Here is a 15149-nt window from a genome sequence, read left to right as displayed (position 1 = left end):
TAGGCCGGAAGCTCGAGACAGGATTAGGGGCGGGGCAAAGGTGAGGGCAGCCCATCAGATAGCGTCATCGCCAAAGGAAAGCCAATCACCAGTCAAGCCTATTCTGAAGCCAAAGGGCGGGAGGAGAAAGTCAACAGGCCAGAACGTGAGTTGAAGCTTTTGCGTTACGGAAAGTCTACTACGGGGCGGGAAGAGGGTGGGTGAAAACTGAGATCTGCGTATCTAATTGCTTATTGGACATCTTCACCTGGATAAAGCTAGACATCTAAAAACTTCCCTCAAAAAATAAGATCTTCCTTCAAGACTTACCTCCTTCAATCTAGGTTGGATAGACTTCACAAATGTCACTACTTCAGTCCCCCACCCTGCTGCCTGCTGCCAAGTCGCTTCAGTCGTGTCCGACTCTGTGCGACTCCATGGACTGCAGCCTACCAGGCTTCTCCGTCCATGGGATTCTCCAAGCAAGAACACTGGAGTGGGTTGCCATTTCCTTCTCCAATGCATGAAAGTGGAAAGTGAAAGTGAAGTCACTCAGTCGTGTCTGACTCTTAGCGACCCCATGGACTGCAGCCCACCAGGCTCCTCCATCCATGGGATTTTCCGGGCAACAGTACTGGAGTGGGGTGCCATTGCCTTCTCCCTCAGTCCCCCACCCTGGGGTTGCCCAAATCCGTCTCCGTGTGAGACCCGCCAATAGGAAAACGTTTCCCAGAATTCCCCGGGACCTGGCGCGGTCGGAACCCAGGAACTACAACTCCCAGGATTCTGTGCCCCGTTGGGGGTGGGGCTTTCTGGGGACTACTCCCGCGAAAACGAGATGGCAGAGAGGCCGGGGTCTCGGCACCACTCGCTGTATAAACTGATGGGCTCGCCGCCTTGGAAAGAGGCTTTCAGGCAGGTGAGTGTGAGATTTGGGAGGCCTTGGCCAGGTTGTCGTCACTCCCCTAATCCCAGGAACCGCTCTCCTCCGTAACTTCCCTTCGCCCGGCCGGGTGAAGCAAGAGTCGGTACAGGTGGATCTCCTGCCTGTAGGTCCGACCCCGGCCACCGCCCGGACACTTCCTGGAGCTTCTGGACCCTTGGGTGTGGGACTAGCATGGACCGGCCCGGTCCCAGGAAGCCTTCGTTTTGGACTCGTGTGTTTTCAGTGTGAAATGTGGCCGTGACTGCACCTCTACACCCGCTGTTGTCGGGTCGGTGGGCACCAGAGAGGCACCTTGTATACTCACCGCAATCTAGAGAGGCGTTATGTCTATCCCAAAGAGGAATAGAATAATTAGATAGTATTTTTTATTTCGAAAGTGATTTCTCATTCCATTCCAAACGGTTTCTTCTGTGCCTGTGTTACTAAGTCTAGCAGAATTGTAGCTTACAGTCAGCACTGACCTATCCTGAACTCAGTCTGGTTCCTGTAAATGCTGTCGCCTGTCTTTCCTGGAATTTAATGTAGTGGATATATCCCAGGAAAATAATCTGATGCTAGAAATGACTGTTGACAGCAGGATTTTTCAACCTTGGCTGTCCACAGTTTGAAGAAGATAGTTCTTCATTGTGGAGTGGGGGGCAGTTCTGGGATTGTACTGTGTTTAACAGCTTCCCTGGCCTCTACAACTAAAGCTGTGACAACCAAAAATGTCTCCAGGCATTGCCATGTGGCCGCTAGGGGAAAAGATTGCCTGAAGCTGAGTAACTGTTTAGGAAGGTGACTACCAGGGCCATATCTAGAGTAGCAAAAATTTGGAAGCAACCTGTCTTGATAGCACAGTGGATGTTGCGCTAATATCACCAACCATTCAGAAGGCTGGCATTGAAGATAGACTGCGAAGTAGGTTGATCTGGAAATACATGACCCAAGGATTGTAATTGCACCCTTTGACATATGGGTAAGGATTGGAGAGGAAAGTGCCAAAATAACAATAGTTAGGGCTAGAGTTTAAATTGCATGTCTATAAATTTCCTTTAGTGTTTTAATAACTAATCTGAGGGTTTTTTTTTTTTTTTCCCCCTCTCTCATCTTTCTCCTCTTTCCAAGGGATGCCTGGAGAGAATGAGAAACAGCCGGGACAGGCTCCTGAGCAAATACCGCCAGGCTGGAGGCAGTATGTCAGGAGGCGCTCAGAACACCCTTCTAGTGCAGGAGGTGATGGAAGAAGAGTGGAATGCTTTGCAGTCGGTGGAGAGCTGGCCACAGGCCTGGGCTCAGGTCAGGTTGGATATGTTCCTTTAGCACCAAGAATGGCAGTGTCCTCTCTTCCTGTCTCCCCATCTTCTCTAAACCCAGTCACCCTCCAGCCCCCAATCAGGACTCTAATGGCCTCTGACCCAAGTTCTTCTCCCTTTAACATTAGACTCTTCTAGATCAATTGATGGTCCATAAATTCTAGACTCTTAACCTGCTGCATCATTGCATCATCAGTTCAGTTCAATTGTTCAGTTGTGTCCGACTCTTTGTGACCCCATGGACTGCAGCACGCCAGGCTTCCCTGGCCATCACCAACTCCTGGAACTTGCTCAAACCCATGTCCATTGAGTCGGTGATGCCATCCAACCATCTCATCCTCTGTCGCCCCCTTCTCCTCCTGCCTTCAATCTTTCCCAGCACTAGGGTCTTTTCCAATGAGTCAGTTCTTCGCATCATAATCACTTACAAAACTCAACAGAGAGAAATTTCACTCCATGGCTCCACCCCTGGAACATTTGATTCAGTAGGCCTGAGCTAGTGATCTCTCTTTTAAAAAAGGTCTCCAGGAACTTTCTGATTCTAATCTCAGCCAGGGTTGGGAACTGGGTGTGGATGGGAAACCATTTACCATGCATCAGGAAAAGCATTGGATTGGAGCTCGGTAGTTCTGGAATTCTTTTTTTTTTTTTTTTAATATTTATTTGGCTGTGCTGGGTCTAAGCTGCAGCACACGGGATCTTCAGTCTTTCTTGCAGCATGCATAGGTGCAGCATGTGGGATCTAGTTCCCTGATGAGGGATGGGCCCCCTGTGTTGGGAGCACAGAGTCTTAGCCACTGGACCACCAGGGAAGTCTCAGTAGTTCTGGAATTCTGATCCTGGTTTTGCTATTGCCTCTTAATTCTGCCTCTTTGAGCTTTAGTTTTCACATTTGTAAAATTGATAATGTTGTCAGTACTGTGAGGACAGTATAAGAAACATGTGGGAAACTGCTCTGAAAACATCAAGGCTCTCTGTAATAAACAGGCATGATTTGGTGCCTGCTATGTGTTCGAGTTACATAACCACAATTAGTGTTTACAGTAACCCTCTCAGGTGGGTTTTATGTCCACGTTACAGATGCCCAAAATGAAGCTGACAGTGATTAGAAACTTAAGGCAATGACAACGCACTCCAGTACTCTTGCCTGGAAAATCCATGGATGGAGGAGCCTGGTGGGCTGCAGTCCATGGGGTCGCTAAGAGTCAGACACGACTGAGCAACTTCCCTTTCACTTTTCACTTTCATGAATTGGAGAAGGAAATGGCAACCCACTCCAGTGTTCTTGCCTGGAGAATCCCAGGGACGGGGGAGCCTGGTGGGCTGCCGTCTATGGGGTCGCACAGAGTCGGACACGACTGAAGCGACTTAGCAGCAGCAGCAGCAGCAGTGGTCACACAGCTTTTTGGCAGAACCATATACTTAGCTGCTGCCCTACACTACCTCCCGCAACTTTGGTGCTATTGTTTTGTCCCTGGCTGGGTGAATCATTTGTGGTTGCTTTCTCAGCATGGCCACGTTACTGCGCTGTCAGCACATTCTACAGAAGGACTGGGTTGATTTCTTCAGTTGAATCTGGGTTTTTCAAGCCAGTCTCCAAGTGTGAATCATGTGGGTCTTGTCAGTTAATTGTAACTTCAAACCTCTGATGACCCCTTTCTCTTGCAGTTGGAGGAGCCGATGGACCTGGCTGTGCTGGAGGAAATCCAACAGGAGCTGATTGATCAAGGTGACGTCTAGGAATAGTTCTTCCTGCCTATATCTCTAACTGCTCTAATGCTGATCTCATTTCTAAACAGAATGTTTTTAACTCCTTTATTTCCATCTTTAGTCAAGTGTTCAGGGGTCTCTTGTTCTTACTCTAAAGTCTTGGCTGTACTTGGCTGTCCCAGTAACAAGAGAGTCTTCAGTTGTCAGGCCTTGTGCTCAGAGCTCTCCTTCTACTGTTCTGTCCTTCAGTTCAGTCGCTCAGTCGTGTCTGACTCTTTGCCACCCCATGAATCGCAGCATGCCAGGCCTCCCTGTCCATCACCAGCTCCCAGAGTTCACTCAGACTCACATCCATCAAGTCAGTGATGCCATCCAGCCATCTCATCCTGTCGTCCCCTTCTCCTCCTGCCCCCAATCTGTCCTTATGATGCCCCTATGAGGTAGTATGAGGAGACAGTGGTGTCTTACAGGCTGCATAGCCGGTGGTGGAGTTGGAAAGTAAAACTGATTTTGTGAATCTGGTTCCTGTGTCTATTCAACCCAACAGTACTTTTCTGTTAGTAGATAAATAGTAACCTTGTCCCCTTACAGGAGAGTGCATGATCAGGCCTCTTGTGCTGCCTATCTTCAGTACCTTCTCTCCCATCTGTTCTGTACCGACTCCCCAGGGTCTTGTGACCATTCCCTTCCTGTAGCATCAGAGAGCCACAGAATGCTTAATTTAGTACCTCATATAACTAAGTCATTTATTTCACACAGGCCTGTCTTGACGAGGCTCAGTTTTTGTCATCTGTTAAAGAGATAACAGACTGCCTCTAGTTTATTTGTAGGCTTAAATAACATGTGTTGAAGACTTAGAGCGGTGCCTGGTATATAAGAAGGCTTGCGATAAATAATCGCTATTATCTTGAGGATGCAAGAGCATGAACTCTTGGCCCAGACGGCTAAAATTCACTTCTCAGCTTTACCACTTTAACTTGTGTGGCGCTGGGCTCTCCTTGTGCCTCAGTTTCTTCATCTTTAAAATAAGACTTATAGTGAAGATTAATATATATGTAAGGACTTAACATAGCATTTGACACATAATAAGTGCTATGCGAGTGTTAGCTGTTATGATTGCTGTGTTGACCCCAGTTAAACTGTAGATTCCTTGATTTTAATTTTTTATTTTCTCTTTACCCTCACCTGCAAAACCTATCTTGGTGAAAGGAAGGACTCACTAAGTATTTCTCTCGGGGTGTATTTAATTTAAAAGTCCGAAGTGATAAGAATTTGCTGTGTTCTGCCTTACTCAGTCATAAGGAACCCTCTGGAATTGGGGTTGGCAAACTGTCCCTTAGGAGCCAGATTGTAATGTTTAGCCTGTTGCTACTACTCAGTTCTGCTGTTGTAGTGGGAGAACCGTGATAGCCCATTCATCAACCAAAGGAGAATGGCTGTTACATTATAACTTTAAAAATGGAAGGTGGGCAGGATATGGCCTGTGGTCTGCTGAGCCCTACTCTGAAGTCTAGATGGTGAGCTCACCAGAAGCAGGGACCAGCCTTTTTCATCTTTGTATTTACCTAGGCCTCCCAAGTACTAGGCCTTTTTACATATCTGCTGAGTGGATGAACACACACATTCTGAACAATACGGACTGAGTCTGGGGACACTGGCGAACAGATCGCCTTAGACTTATCCAGGTGGGCCTGGCGTCAGAAACACGTGTCTGTCAGCTTTCTTCAGCTGCCTGACACTTGTTCAGCTCCACTCCTGTGGCCTCATGACTTAGCCTCATCACTTCAAAAGGAAGCAGACAGACAGGAGGGGAAGGATCCAGTAAGATGAGGCCTGACACAGCAGTGAATATCTAGCGATTGTAGTGTGGTTTTACCCTATTTCTCTTGTGTGGATGAAGCCTTTGAAAATGCATCTTCTAGCACTCGGGACAGGGCGCCAGGTGATGCAGTGACACTCCAGCTCTACTCTGCCTTGCAGAACAGTCCATCATCAGTGAGTACGAGAAGAGCTTGCAGTTTGACGAACAGTGTCTCAGTGTCATGCTTGCTGAGTGGGAAGCAAACCCCCTCATCTGTCCCGTGTGTACAAAGTAAGAGTTTTCACAACCTTTTCAGCACTGTTCGTTCCCACCCCCCACTCCAAGGTGAGTGGAACTTCCCCCAAATCTGTGGTCTGGGAAGGTGGGGGGATACGGCTCTGCTAGCTGTGATGCTCTGGGATCTCAATTCTGCTTCCAGGTACAACCTGAGGATAGCAGGCGGACTGGTCGTGTGTCATTGTGGCCTGTACATCCAGTCTCATGTGAGTGTTCCTCACACAGGTCTTGTGTTACCTCTTTCCACACGTACCTACTTTCTTAAACAACTCCAGCAGTGTGCACAGCTTGTCCCAGCCTCACGTCCAGTTCACACACTGGTAGCTTGAAATTGGTCACAGTGGCAACACGAGACACCATGGAATTGGCAAGCTCCGTAAATCAGGGTCTTCCCGGCCCCTCTCCCCAAGCCATTTGTGAGGCACTTACCTCTAGGAAGAGAGCCTGGTTTAGAACTGGAAACTCTTGTATCTGATATGCCATAAAAACTGTCCATATCTGAAGACAAAGCTGCATTCAGAATTTAAGTGTCAGTAATCTTCAAATATAGGAGTCCTCTTATCTGATATGATGTTGACCAAAAGTTTGCCAGTTGATTAAAGTGAATTATACAAATGACACTGTTTCAAACATACATGTTTACTTGCCAGTCCTTGAGCGAGACTCTGTTGACTGGAGAGCTGAGGTTGTTTTTTATAAAATTATCTTAAAGTCTTATGTTTCCAGTTGTTTCTATAAAGCATCGAGAAGCTGTGTACACTTTAGGATTTTTCCTCCCCATCTTTTACTCTTTTACCTAATTCAATAACTTTTTTTAAAAAAAGCATCTGTTTGTTTCCTAAACATTCCACTTACTATCACACAAACAAAACTTTGTTTTCTTCTTATTTCATTGGTTTATATAGTATGTAATTAAATCGCTCAGTTATAGTAGCAAGTTCAGTAGCAGATCTGGGAGCTTGCTGGTTCTGGGTAAGCATACACTTGGCTGGTAGAGGCAGAAACACAGGGAGGTTCCGGAGTCCCAGCTGAGTGTTCCTGGCGCGATGAGCAGCAGTTAGTGTTTTACGGCAGGAGCAGAAGAGCACTGGTTCATTTGGAGAGGCGGCCAGATGGACATTTAAAGAGATCCTCTTAGTACAGTTATAGCGTTTTAAGGGTCCAAGGAATCAAGGCATCACGGGGAGCCAGTTGTGGACTGGTGTGAGAGCTGCAGTTTTTCAACCTGTTGACTATGAGGCTAGTAAGATTAGCTTATAGTTTAACTTGTCTGTTTTTCAGTCTCCGGAGGTGACAGAGCAAAAGCTTCGCGCCTGTTTAGAAGACAGTGTGAACGAGCACAGTGCACATTGTCCCCACACGCCAGAATTTTCAGTCACTGAGGGGACAGAGGAGAAGTCATGTCTTCTCATGAGCTGTCTGGTAAGCCTCCCATGGGAGCCAGTAGTTGAGAGTGGGTCAGCAGTTGGTTTTATTCCCACCCTGGTAGAAGAGAGGAACTTAGTTGCATAGAAAAGTGATGCCATTTCAGTTAAAAGGCCAACCATCTCCTGAAGGGGGGAAGGACAGTGGCCACCCAGGTCGTGGAAGGAGCAGCTTAAGTGTCACTGGTATCGATGACTTTTAACCATATGCTGAGACTATCTTCATGACTGGAATAACTCTTTTTTCTACTTAAATCCAGGCTTGTGATACTTGGGCTGTGATCCTCTAGAGTCGGTCCCAGTCTTGATGCATGATCTACTGTGTTGGAAGAAAGTCCCATCTTGAGAAGTGGCCTTGTAAATACAAACCTTTTATTTATAACTTATTTAATATTAAAACATTTCAGACTTTCCTCTGTTTCATGTTTTGTAATGCAGGTTGAAAGGGAGGGTAGAGAATTAGAAAAGACAAATCACCTTGGAGATTTTATTGTCCATCATTATGTTATACAAAAATCCAGAAATAAAGGGTTTGTAGAGGGTAAATGAATGGTAAATAAGAGACAACAGAAATAAGTTAAAAGCGAATCATTTTCCATGATATTGGGATTAAAAAAAAAACCATTTCAAAGCATGTGAGTCTGGCTTCAGTTAGGTTTTGTTCACTGGCCAAAGCCTGCCATAAAATTAAGGTGTTCAGCACCTTGCTGCCTGCTCTACTTGCTTTTGACAAAACCTTTGAGGTCTTCAAGGAAAGAAATGTACTCCTGGTGCTCCAGGGCTGTGCTGAGCTCCACCAATTCATCGGCAAAAGTGTTGTCCACCCCTCGGTCCGCAAGGAAATCCATTAGGTGATCGTATAAGCCCTAGAAGGAGGATCATTTACTGGTTAAAAAGACCCCTGAGACACTTACTCTGATGCTTCTTTGTCCCTCCTTGGATTAGGTAGGCCCCTCCCCACCTGATCTAGCACTCACCCAATCCAGGGAGTCTGTGTTGAGTGTGTAATTTGTGTCCTTCCAGTCAGACTCGCCGGTGGCCTGAAAACTCACTTCCTTGATGGAGAAAATGTCACTCTGGTCATCCTCTTGTCCAATCTGAAGAGAGACAGTATTTGGGGAAACAGAAAGGTTTTCCAGGACAAGCCAGACTCAGGCGAAGAAAAGGGATTATTTACAGCTTGAAACCCAGATTTGAACCTTGTTCCCTCACTTCCGACTAATCTTCCCAGCTTTGCTGCTCTAAGCCAGAAAATGTTAATATCAGCTGGATGGAGCCAGAAAAGCCCCCTGGAGGCATCCCCCACCCAGGGCTGCCAGCTCTCCACCCTACACACCTCATCTTCCGGATAGTGGCAGTCCAGCACAAGGGCCTTGCTGCTGCCGTCCTTTGTAACTTCAACCACGAAATTGGGAGTGGATGTCAATTCAGGCTGGGGAAATAAGAACAAGTCAGTAAATGTGTTTTTTGGCAGGGGTCTGGACTAAAGGTCTCAATTCAGGAGTCTGATGGCCACTGCTATTACGATATTACTTAGCCACTTGCAAGTCTTACAGTATGCCAAGAGGTTCCCAAATAAGAAGCCTAGGATCTTTAACACAGTATTACAGCCATATAACCCACTTGTTCAGAGACTGGGCCGAACGCATCCTGTCATTCCTTTCTAGAGTTGTGGACTGTGTTTTGGAGGCAGAGTATCATAATTTAGTACAGCCTTTCACTTCTATTAGCACCCTGCTTGTTTACAGAACATACAAGGTTCAGAATTAGGAACTCAGCTCTAGCCCCACCTAGGGTGCCAGTTAATTTTCCTGGGTCAGTTTCTATATTTATACACTACAAAGCTGGCTCAAAGCTCCAAAACCCCTTTCCAGATGTTTCGGGATCTTCATTACAGCCCAGGACCAAAGACTGATGCCTCTGACTAAATCCCAGAGGCCCTCCCTTTGAGGGTGAGCCAGCCAACCTCAGGGAGGAGGAGGGTCGGGGTGGGGGTGCTCTTTGTCAGGGGGGCTGGGCCAACACTCCAGGGAGCTGAGCTGGGTCATGAGACAATACCATGCCCAACCAGCCAGAAAGTCTGGGGACCTGTGGCCCTCATACTGGCTGGTTTCTAGGCCAGGCACAAAGCTTCCTAAAATGTTCGAGGACTAAGCACCATCCAGGTCCAACCAAGAAGGGCAGCAACTTAAGGAGAGGCCTTGCCAAAGTCTCTGATGCCCCTGGCTGGTGTTTATTACCAGCCCGGGACATGTATTCCTCATGTGGAACACTCCAAATGATTTATCTCCTGATCATGAGAAGGGTTAAGACAGTTTAAATTCCTTCCTGTTAGGTGAACACAGGCCTAACGCTTAAGCCCACAGAAAACAGTTCATTAACACTTGGCCCCTGGGAAAGAAAAGTGGCCACACAGTTCTTGTGTTCTGCAAGTAAAGGCCCAAGGATGGCTGGCTGCCTTTGCCTTCTCTCCTGGCGTTAGAGTTTAAACAAAACAAAAACCAATGCTCCTTCCCTAAGCCTGTCAGAAATAGGTGGGTACAGACTGGTTAGTGTTAGAAACTTACCTCCTGCTCCTCAGCCTTCTGCCCTTGGGAGGGTTCTTCCTCCTCACCACCGAAAGCAGGTGGGATGCTATTGTTAATGTTGAAAGTGACAGTGATCCTAGAAAGGCAACCAAAGAAAGCACAATGAAGACTCTTTTTAACTGAGTAGCTGAGTAAGTACTAAGGCTTGCTACAGTTAAAAATGCTGTTGAAACAATGTATCTCAGCCGGCTTTACATCTGATTGCCTGCATCCCACCCACAGTTGGATTCAGCAGGTCTGAAGTGGGCCTACTATATGTTGGCTGCTGGAAGTCAATTAGGCACTGTTTCCTCAGCCAAATACAGTTGTGTGTGGGCTGCTTCTGCCATCAGGCCACTATCTGGGGCTCTCTGTCAACCTTATGGCCACAGTCAGCTGACACCGCCACCCTTGTCTTTCCAGGGCACCTTCCAGTGGTGGTGAGCAGATGAGAAGCTGTGGGCGTGGGCTAGAAGCCTCCTCTAAAAAAATAAATGTACTTGGCTGCACAGGGTCTTGGTTGCAAGGTGCGCATGACCATTGCTATGTGTGGGATCGCTCAGTTGCTGCATGCGAGATCTTAGTTCCCTGGGATTGAACCCAGGTCCCCTGCGCTGGGAGCAGACACTTTGACCACCACAAAGTTCCAAAAGTCTCCTTTAAAAAAATAAAACGTACTTGGCTAGGCTGGGTCTTGGTTGCAAGGTGCACGTGACTTTTGTTGCTATGTGTGATATTTTAGTTCCCTGATCAGGGATTGAACCCAGGTCCCCTGCACTGGGAGAGGAGAGTTTTAACCACTGGACCACCATGAAGTCCCAGGAGCCTCCTTTAAAAATCCTCCTCCATTAGAAGAAAATCTGCCTGAGAGGAAGAGAAGGAGCACTGGAGGGCTGTGGCATCAGCTGAGGATGGAGAGTAGCCCTGGCCCCAGGAAGGGGAGGCCTCACTAAGGACACCACATAGGGGAGTTCTCTGGTGGGCCACTGCTTAGGACTCGGTGTGTTCACTGCCTTGGCCTGGGTTTGATCCCTGGTCGGGGAACGAAGATTCCCACAAGCAGTGTGGCCAAAAAAAAAAAAAGAATATGCTGCTGGACAGTTTTATTCTTCAGAGCAGATGTGGGAAGTTTAATAAATGACAAAGCGGGCACAAACACCACCTAATGACAATTTTAACTTCACCTGACATATCATATTCCAAAATTTGAATTGAAAATTGAGTGACACTTGGAACGAGCACTGCTAGGTTGCAGACAACGCTGCCCTCTGAAGCCACGATAACTGGTGCCTTGCCAGATAGAGATTTGATGTACAGGCACAAAACTGTGGACCAAACTGACCCCTGGACAGAGAAATGCAGTTATGTTCAGCAGCCCATTATAATGGTCCCAAACCGCCTATGACTTAGCTTAGGAGAGTGGTTTGGGTCATGTTACAGACTACGCAATCGACCTATGAGGGGGAAACGCTACGCTACTAGGCAAAACCACCAGCCTGCTACTTCACAGCACATGCGAAACTTCAAAGCGGATCATGGATTTAAAACAGCTTAAGCAGGTCAAAGGCTTCCCTCTTTTCTAATGAAAAACTATACTGCAACCCCACCCTGTTAATTATCTTGCTTTCTCAACTGTAAACAGAACAGGGAGGGGGGTGGCCTTTTAGAGCCTGAGTGTAGAGCCAGCAGAGTAAATCCGATTCTGTTGGCATCTCTGAATTTGCATGCCTAAGTTGTGGGCAAGGCACAGCCTCACTCACCAGTAAGGGCTCAGTGCTGCTGCCTCTACTGGTCCAGAAGACTCCCAGGGGCTTGGCTTCAAGGCTACTGGGGTGATGTTCATTCACTCAGTCGTGTCTGACTCTTTGCAACCCCATGGACTGTACCCTGCCAGGTTCCTCTGTCCATTGGATTTTCCAGTCAAGAATACTGGAGTGGGTTGTTATTTCGTTCTCCAAGGGATCTTCATGACCCAGGGATCAGACTCACGCCTCCTACATGGCAGGTGGGTTCTGAACCGCCAAGCCCCTGGGGAACCCCGCTACTAGCTTGCTGTCTCCTTGTTAACCGCCACAACACATTACTGTGCAGTGAGTGAGCGAAAAGGAGCCTAAGAAGTTATCCAAATGAATCCTACCATCTCTGGGAAACCAGGAGTCGGTCAAGCACCTGTCTTAACTAAAGGTTGCTGTGGATACCTCACAGCAGGTCCTGCAGGTTTATGGATGTGGTCCCCTGGGTTCCATAGGCCCCTGGTACTTACTTTTCTCCAGCAACTTTCCGCACTAATTTGGCTTCCGTCCCATTCACTTCCAGTTCCCAACCTCCTGACATTTTGGGGAGAGACTTATATTTCTGTATCTTCTTTTCCTCCTTGATCTCATCGCTGAGGAAGTCAACGAAAGCTTTGTCTCCTACAATGGAAATAAGTTACAGAAAGAGCCAATTAGTCTAAAACGGAAAATGACCCCGTTACTACAAGCAGAGACCAGGACTTAGTCTGTTTTTTCCTAATACTTCTATTATTAATAGTGGCTCTGTGGACTTAGCCCAACTCATATCCGTTAAGCCTCAATTCCTTCATCTGTAAAAATGTAAGCTATCAGTGGGAAGCTGAGCATGGATTCTAGGAAAGTGATCCCCAATAATGAACTTCTCACCACGTTTCAAAATAAAGCAAAAAAAAAAAAAAAAAATTGCCACTACCCTTTCACTTGCCAAGAAACCTCACCACGCTACTTCTAACCGCGACCTTGGGCTTTCGCAAAGTTCCATTTTCGAGAGACTGAGGTAAAGCCGGCCTCCAGGACTTTACAGTATCTCTCCTCGCAAAGTCAAACAGGGGTGGGGGAGGACAGGAAATGTTATTAAGCGTGGGTTTAACTAGCAGGTCGACCATCACTGGGAGAATGTTCCGGACCTCAGGAGCGGCTCCGGACTGTCCATTCAGGTGGTCTACACCTCCCAGCCCCTCAAGCCCCCGGCCCACGTGCATGAGTCTCACCTTCGGTGTGCAGTCCGCTACAGCCGCAGCCGCAAGCGCAGGGCCCCCGAGGCTTCAGGAGGCCGGGCAGCTGCACCGACCTCGCACGCACGCTGAGCAGCCCGAAGGGCCGGGCGCATGGCCGGGACGCGGGCTGCAGCCGCGGCAGGGAGGGCGCGGCGGCGCGGAGACCAGCGACGGCAGTACCCAGGACGCGGGGCACGCAGCGCAGCAGCTGGAACATTTTCGCAGCGGAGGCGGTGGCGAACACGTGCAGATTCGAAATACAACTCTCGCTCAGAAGGACAACTCCTTGTCGCTGCGCCCCCTAGATCTGGGACCGCCGCCGGAAGTCCCGCCCCGCGGCCGGGAAGTGCTTCCGCGCCGCCGCTTTGCAGACCAGAAGGCACAGTGGGCAGGACCCTGCCCTCTGCTGGTGGCCTCCGGTGTAGCCTCCCAGGGAGGCTTGGAATCTGATTCCTAAACTTCTTCAGTTCCTTGAATCTTCAGGAACTAAAGTTTAGGAATCCTGAAATGCGAAGTCAAGTGGGCCTTAGGAAGCATCACTACGAACAAAGCTAGTGGAGGGGATGGAATTCCAGTTGAGCTATTTTAAATCCTCAAAGATGATGCTATGAAAGTGCTACACTCAATATGCCAGCAAATTTGGAAAACTCAGCAGTGGCCACAGGACTGGAAAAGCTCAGTTTTCATTCCAATCCCCAAAAATGTTCAAACTACTGCACAACTGCACTCATCTCACACACTAGCAAAGTAATGCTCAAAATTCTCCAAGCCAGGCTTCAACAGTACGTGAACTATGAACTTCCAGATGTCCAAGCTGGATTTAGAAAAGGCAGAGGAACCAGAGATCAAATTGCCAACATCCGCTGGATCATTGAAAAAGCAAGAGAGTTCCAGAAAAACATTGACTTCTGCTTTATGGACTACACCAAAGCCTTTGACTGTGTGGATCACAATAAACTATGGAAAATTCTGAAAGAGATGGGAATACCAGACCACCTTACCTGTCTCCTGAGAAATCTGTATGCAGGTCAGGAAGCAACAGTTAGAATTGGACATGGAACAACAGACTGGTTCAAATCAGGAAAGGAGTAAGTCAAGGCTGTATATTGTCACCCTGCTTATTTAACTTATATGCAGAGTACATCATGTGAAATGCAGGTTGGATGAAGTACAAGCTGGAATCAAGAGTGCCAGGAGAAATATCAATAACCTCAGATATGCAGATGACACCACCCTTATGGCAGAAAGTGAAGAGGAACTAAAAAGCCTCTTGATGACAGTGAAAGAGGAGAGTGAAAAAGTTGGCTTAAAGCTCAACATTCAGAAAACTAAGATCATGGATGGCATCTGGTCCCATCACTTCATGGCAAATAGATGGGGAAACAATGGAAACAGTGAGACTTTATCTTTTTGGGCTCCAAAATCACTGCAGATGGTGACTACAGCCATGAAATTAAAAGATGTTTGCTCCTTGGAAGAAAAACTATGACCAATCTAGATAGAATATTAAAAAACAGAGACATAACTTTGCCTACAAAGGTCCATCTAGTCAAAGCTATGGTTCTTCCAGTAGTCATGTATGGATGTGAAAGTTGAACTATAAAGAAATTTAAAAGAATTGATGCTTTTAAACTGTGGTGTTGGAGAAGACTCTTGAGAGTCCTTTGGACTGCAAGGAGATCAAATCAGTCCATCCTAAAGGAAATCAATCCTGAATATTCATTGGAAGGACTGATGCTAAAGCTGAAACTCCAATACTCTGGCCACCTGATGCAAAGAGTTCTTTTCATTGGAAAAGACCCTGACGCTGGGAAAGATTGAAGGCAGGAGGAGAAGGGGACGACAGAGGATAAGATGGTTGGATGGCATCACTGACTTGATGGACATGAGTTTGAGTAAGCTCCAGGAGTTGGTGATGGACAGGGAAGCCTGCAGTGCTGCAGTCCATGGGGTCGCAGAGTCAGACATGACTGAGCAACTGAACTGAAACTTCTTTAGCTGAGTGACTCTGAGTCCGGTGTCCCAGGACTGCTGTTTAATTGGCTTCTCTCCAGTGCCTGCTTACTCTCCAAATTTCCATCTACTTTTCTCAAGCATGACCAGGCTTTCTGTGACTTCGT

At 47.4% G+C, this 15149-nt stretch overlaps 2 protein-coding genes across 4 annotated transcripts; one reads left to right on the top strand and one right to left on the bottom strand.

The window, feature by feature from the left end:
- Nucleotides 1-46: 46 nt before the first annotated feature.
- RPAIN (RPA interacting protein) lies at nucleotides 47-7865 on the top strand. Of its 3 annotated transcripts, none has more exons than XM_061390852.1 (7): nucleotides 47-145; nucleotides 2033-2203; nucleotides 3889-3949; nucleotides 5911-6022; nucleotides 6171-6234; nucleotides 7310-7450; nucleotides 7713-7865. In XM_061390852.1, exons 2-7 carry the CDS (start codon nucleotides 2048-2050, stop codon nucleotides 7740-7742), a joined length of 564 nt encoding a protein of 187 aa, XP_061246836.1. In that variant the 5' UTR covers nucleotides 47-145; nucleotides 2033-2047; the 3' UTR covers nucleotides 7743-7865. The 3 variants fall into 3 exon arrangements, 2 of the variants coding, with proteins under 2 accessions (XP_061246836.1, XP_061246835.1); XM_061390851.1 differs by lacking the exon at nucleotides 47-145 and adding an exon at nucleotides 181-898; XR_009731279.1 differs by lacking the exons at nucleotides 47-145; nucleotides 7713-7865 and adding an exon at nucleotides 180-898 and having other exon boundaries at nucleotides 5911-6076; nucleotides 7310-7332.
- Nucleotides 7866-7925: 60 nt separating this feature from the next.
- Nucleotides 7926-13364, bottom strand: C1QBP (complement C1q binding protein). Its single transcript, XM_061390845.1, has 6 exons — nucleotides 13024-13364; nucleotides 12283-12433; nucleotides 10020-10116; nucleotides 8789-8884; nucleotides 8430-8549; nucleotides 7926-8318 (listed from the first exon to the last, which is right to left on the bottom strand). Exons 1-6 carry the CDS (start codon nucleotides 13244-13246, stop codon nucleotides 8169-8171), a joined length of 837 nt encoding a protein of 278 aa, XP_061246829.1. The 5' UTR covers nucleotides 13247-13364; the 3' UTR covers nucleotides 7926-8168.
- Nucleotides 13365-15149: the final 1785 nt, after the last annotated feature.

Source organism: Bos javanicus, chromosome 19 (genome assembly GCF_032452875.1).
Source record: "Bos javanicus breed banteng chromosome 19, ARS-OSU_banteng_1.0, whole genome shotgun sequence".
NCBI lineage: Eukaryota > Metazoa > Chordata > Mammalia > Artiodactyla > Bovidae > Bos > Bos javanicus.
The sequence above is the reverse complement of the archived record's forward strand: the minus strand, read 5'-3'. Positions and strand labels throughout refer to the sequence as shown.

Bases quoted from the DNA above. Each gene is read 5' to 3' on its own strand.
- RPAIN (XM_061390851.1), top strand. From the start codon at position 818: ATGGCAGAGAGGCCGGGGTCTCGGCACCACTCGCTGTATAAACTGATG. The intron at 2,204-3,888 runs GTCAGGTTGGAT...TTTCTCTTGCAG, and splicing joins GGCCACAGGCCTGGGCTCAG to TTGGAGGAGCCGATGGACCT. The intron at 3,950-5,910 runs GTGACGTCTAGG...TCTGCCTTGCAG, and splicing joins ACAGGAGCTGATTGATCAAG to AACAGTCCATCATCAGTGAG.
- C1QBP (XM_061390845.1), bottom strand. From the start codon at position 13,246: ATGTTCCAGCTGCTGCGCTGCGTGCCCCGCGTCCTGGGTACTGCCGTC. The intron at 12,434-13,023 runs GTGAGACTCATG...TTTCCATTGTAG, and splicing joins TAGCGGACTGCACACCGAAG to GAGACAAAGCTTTCGTTGAC. The intron at 8,319-8,429 runs GTGAGTGCTAGA...TCCTCCTTCTAG, and splicing joins ACACAGACTCCCTGGATTGG to GGCTTATACGATCACCTAAT.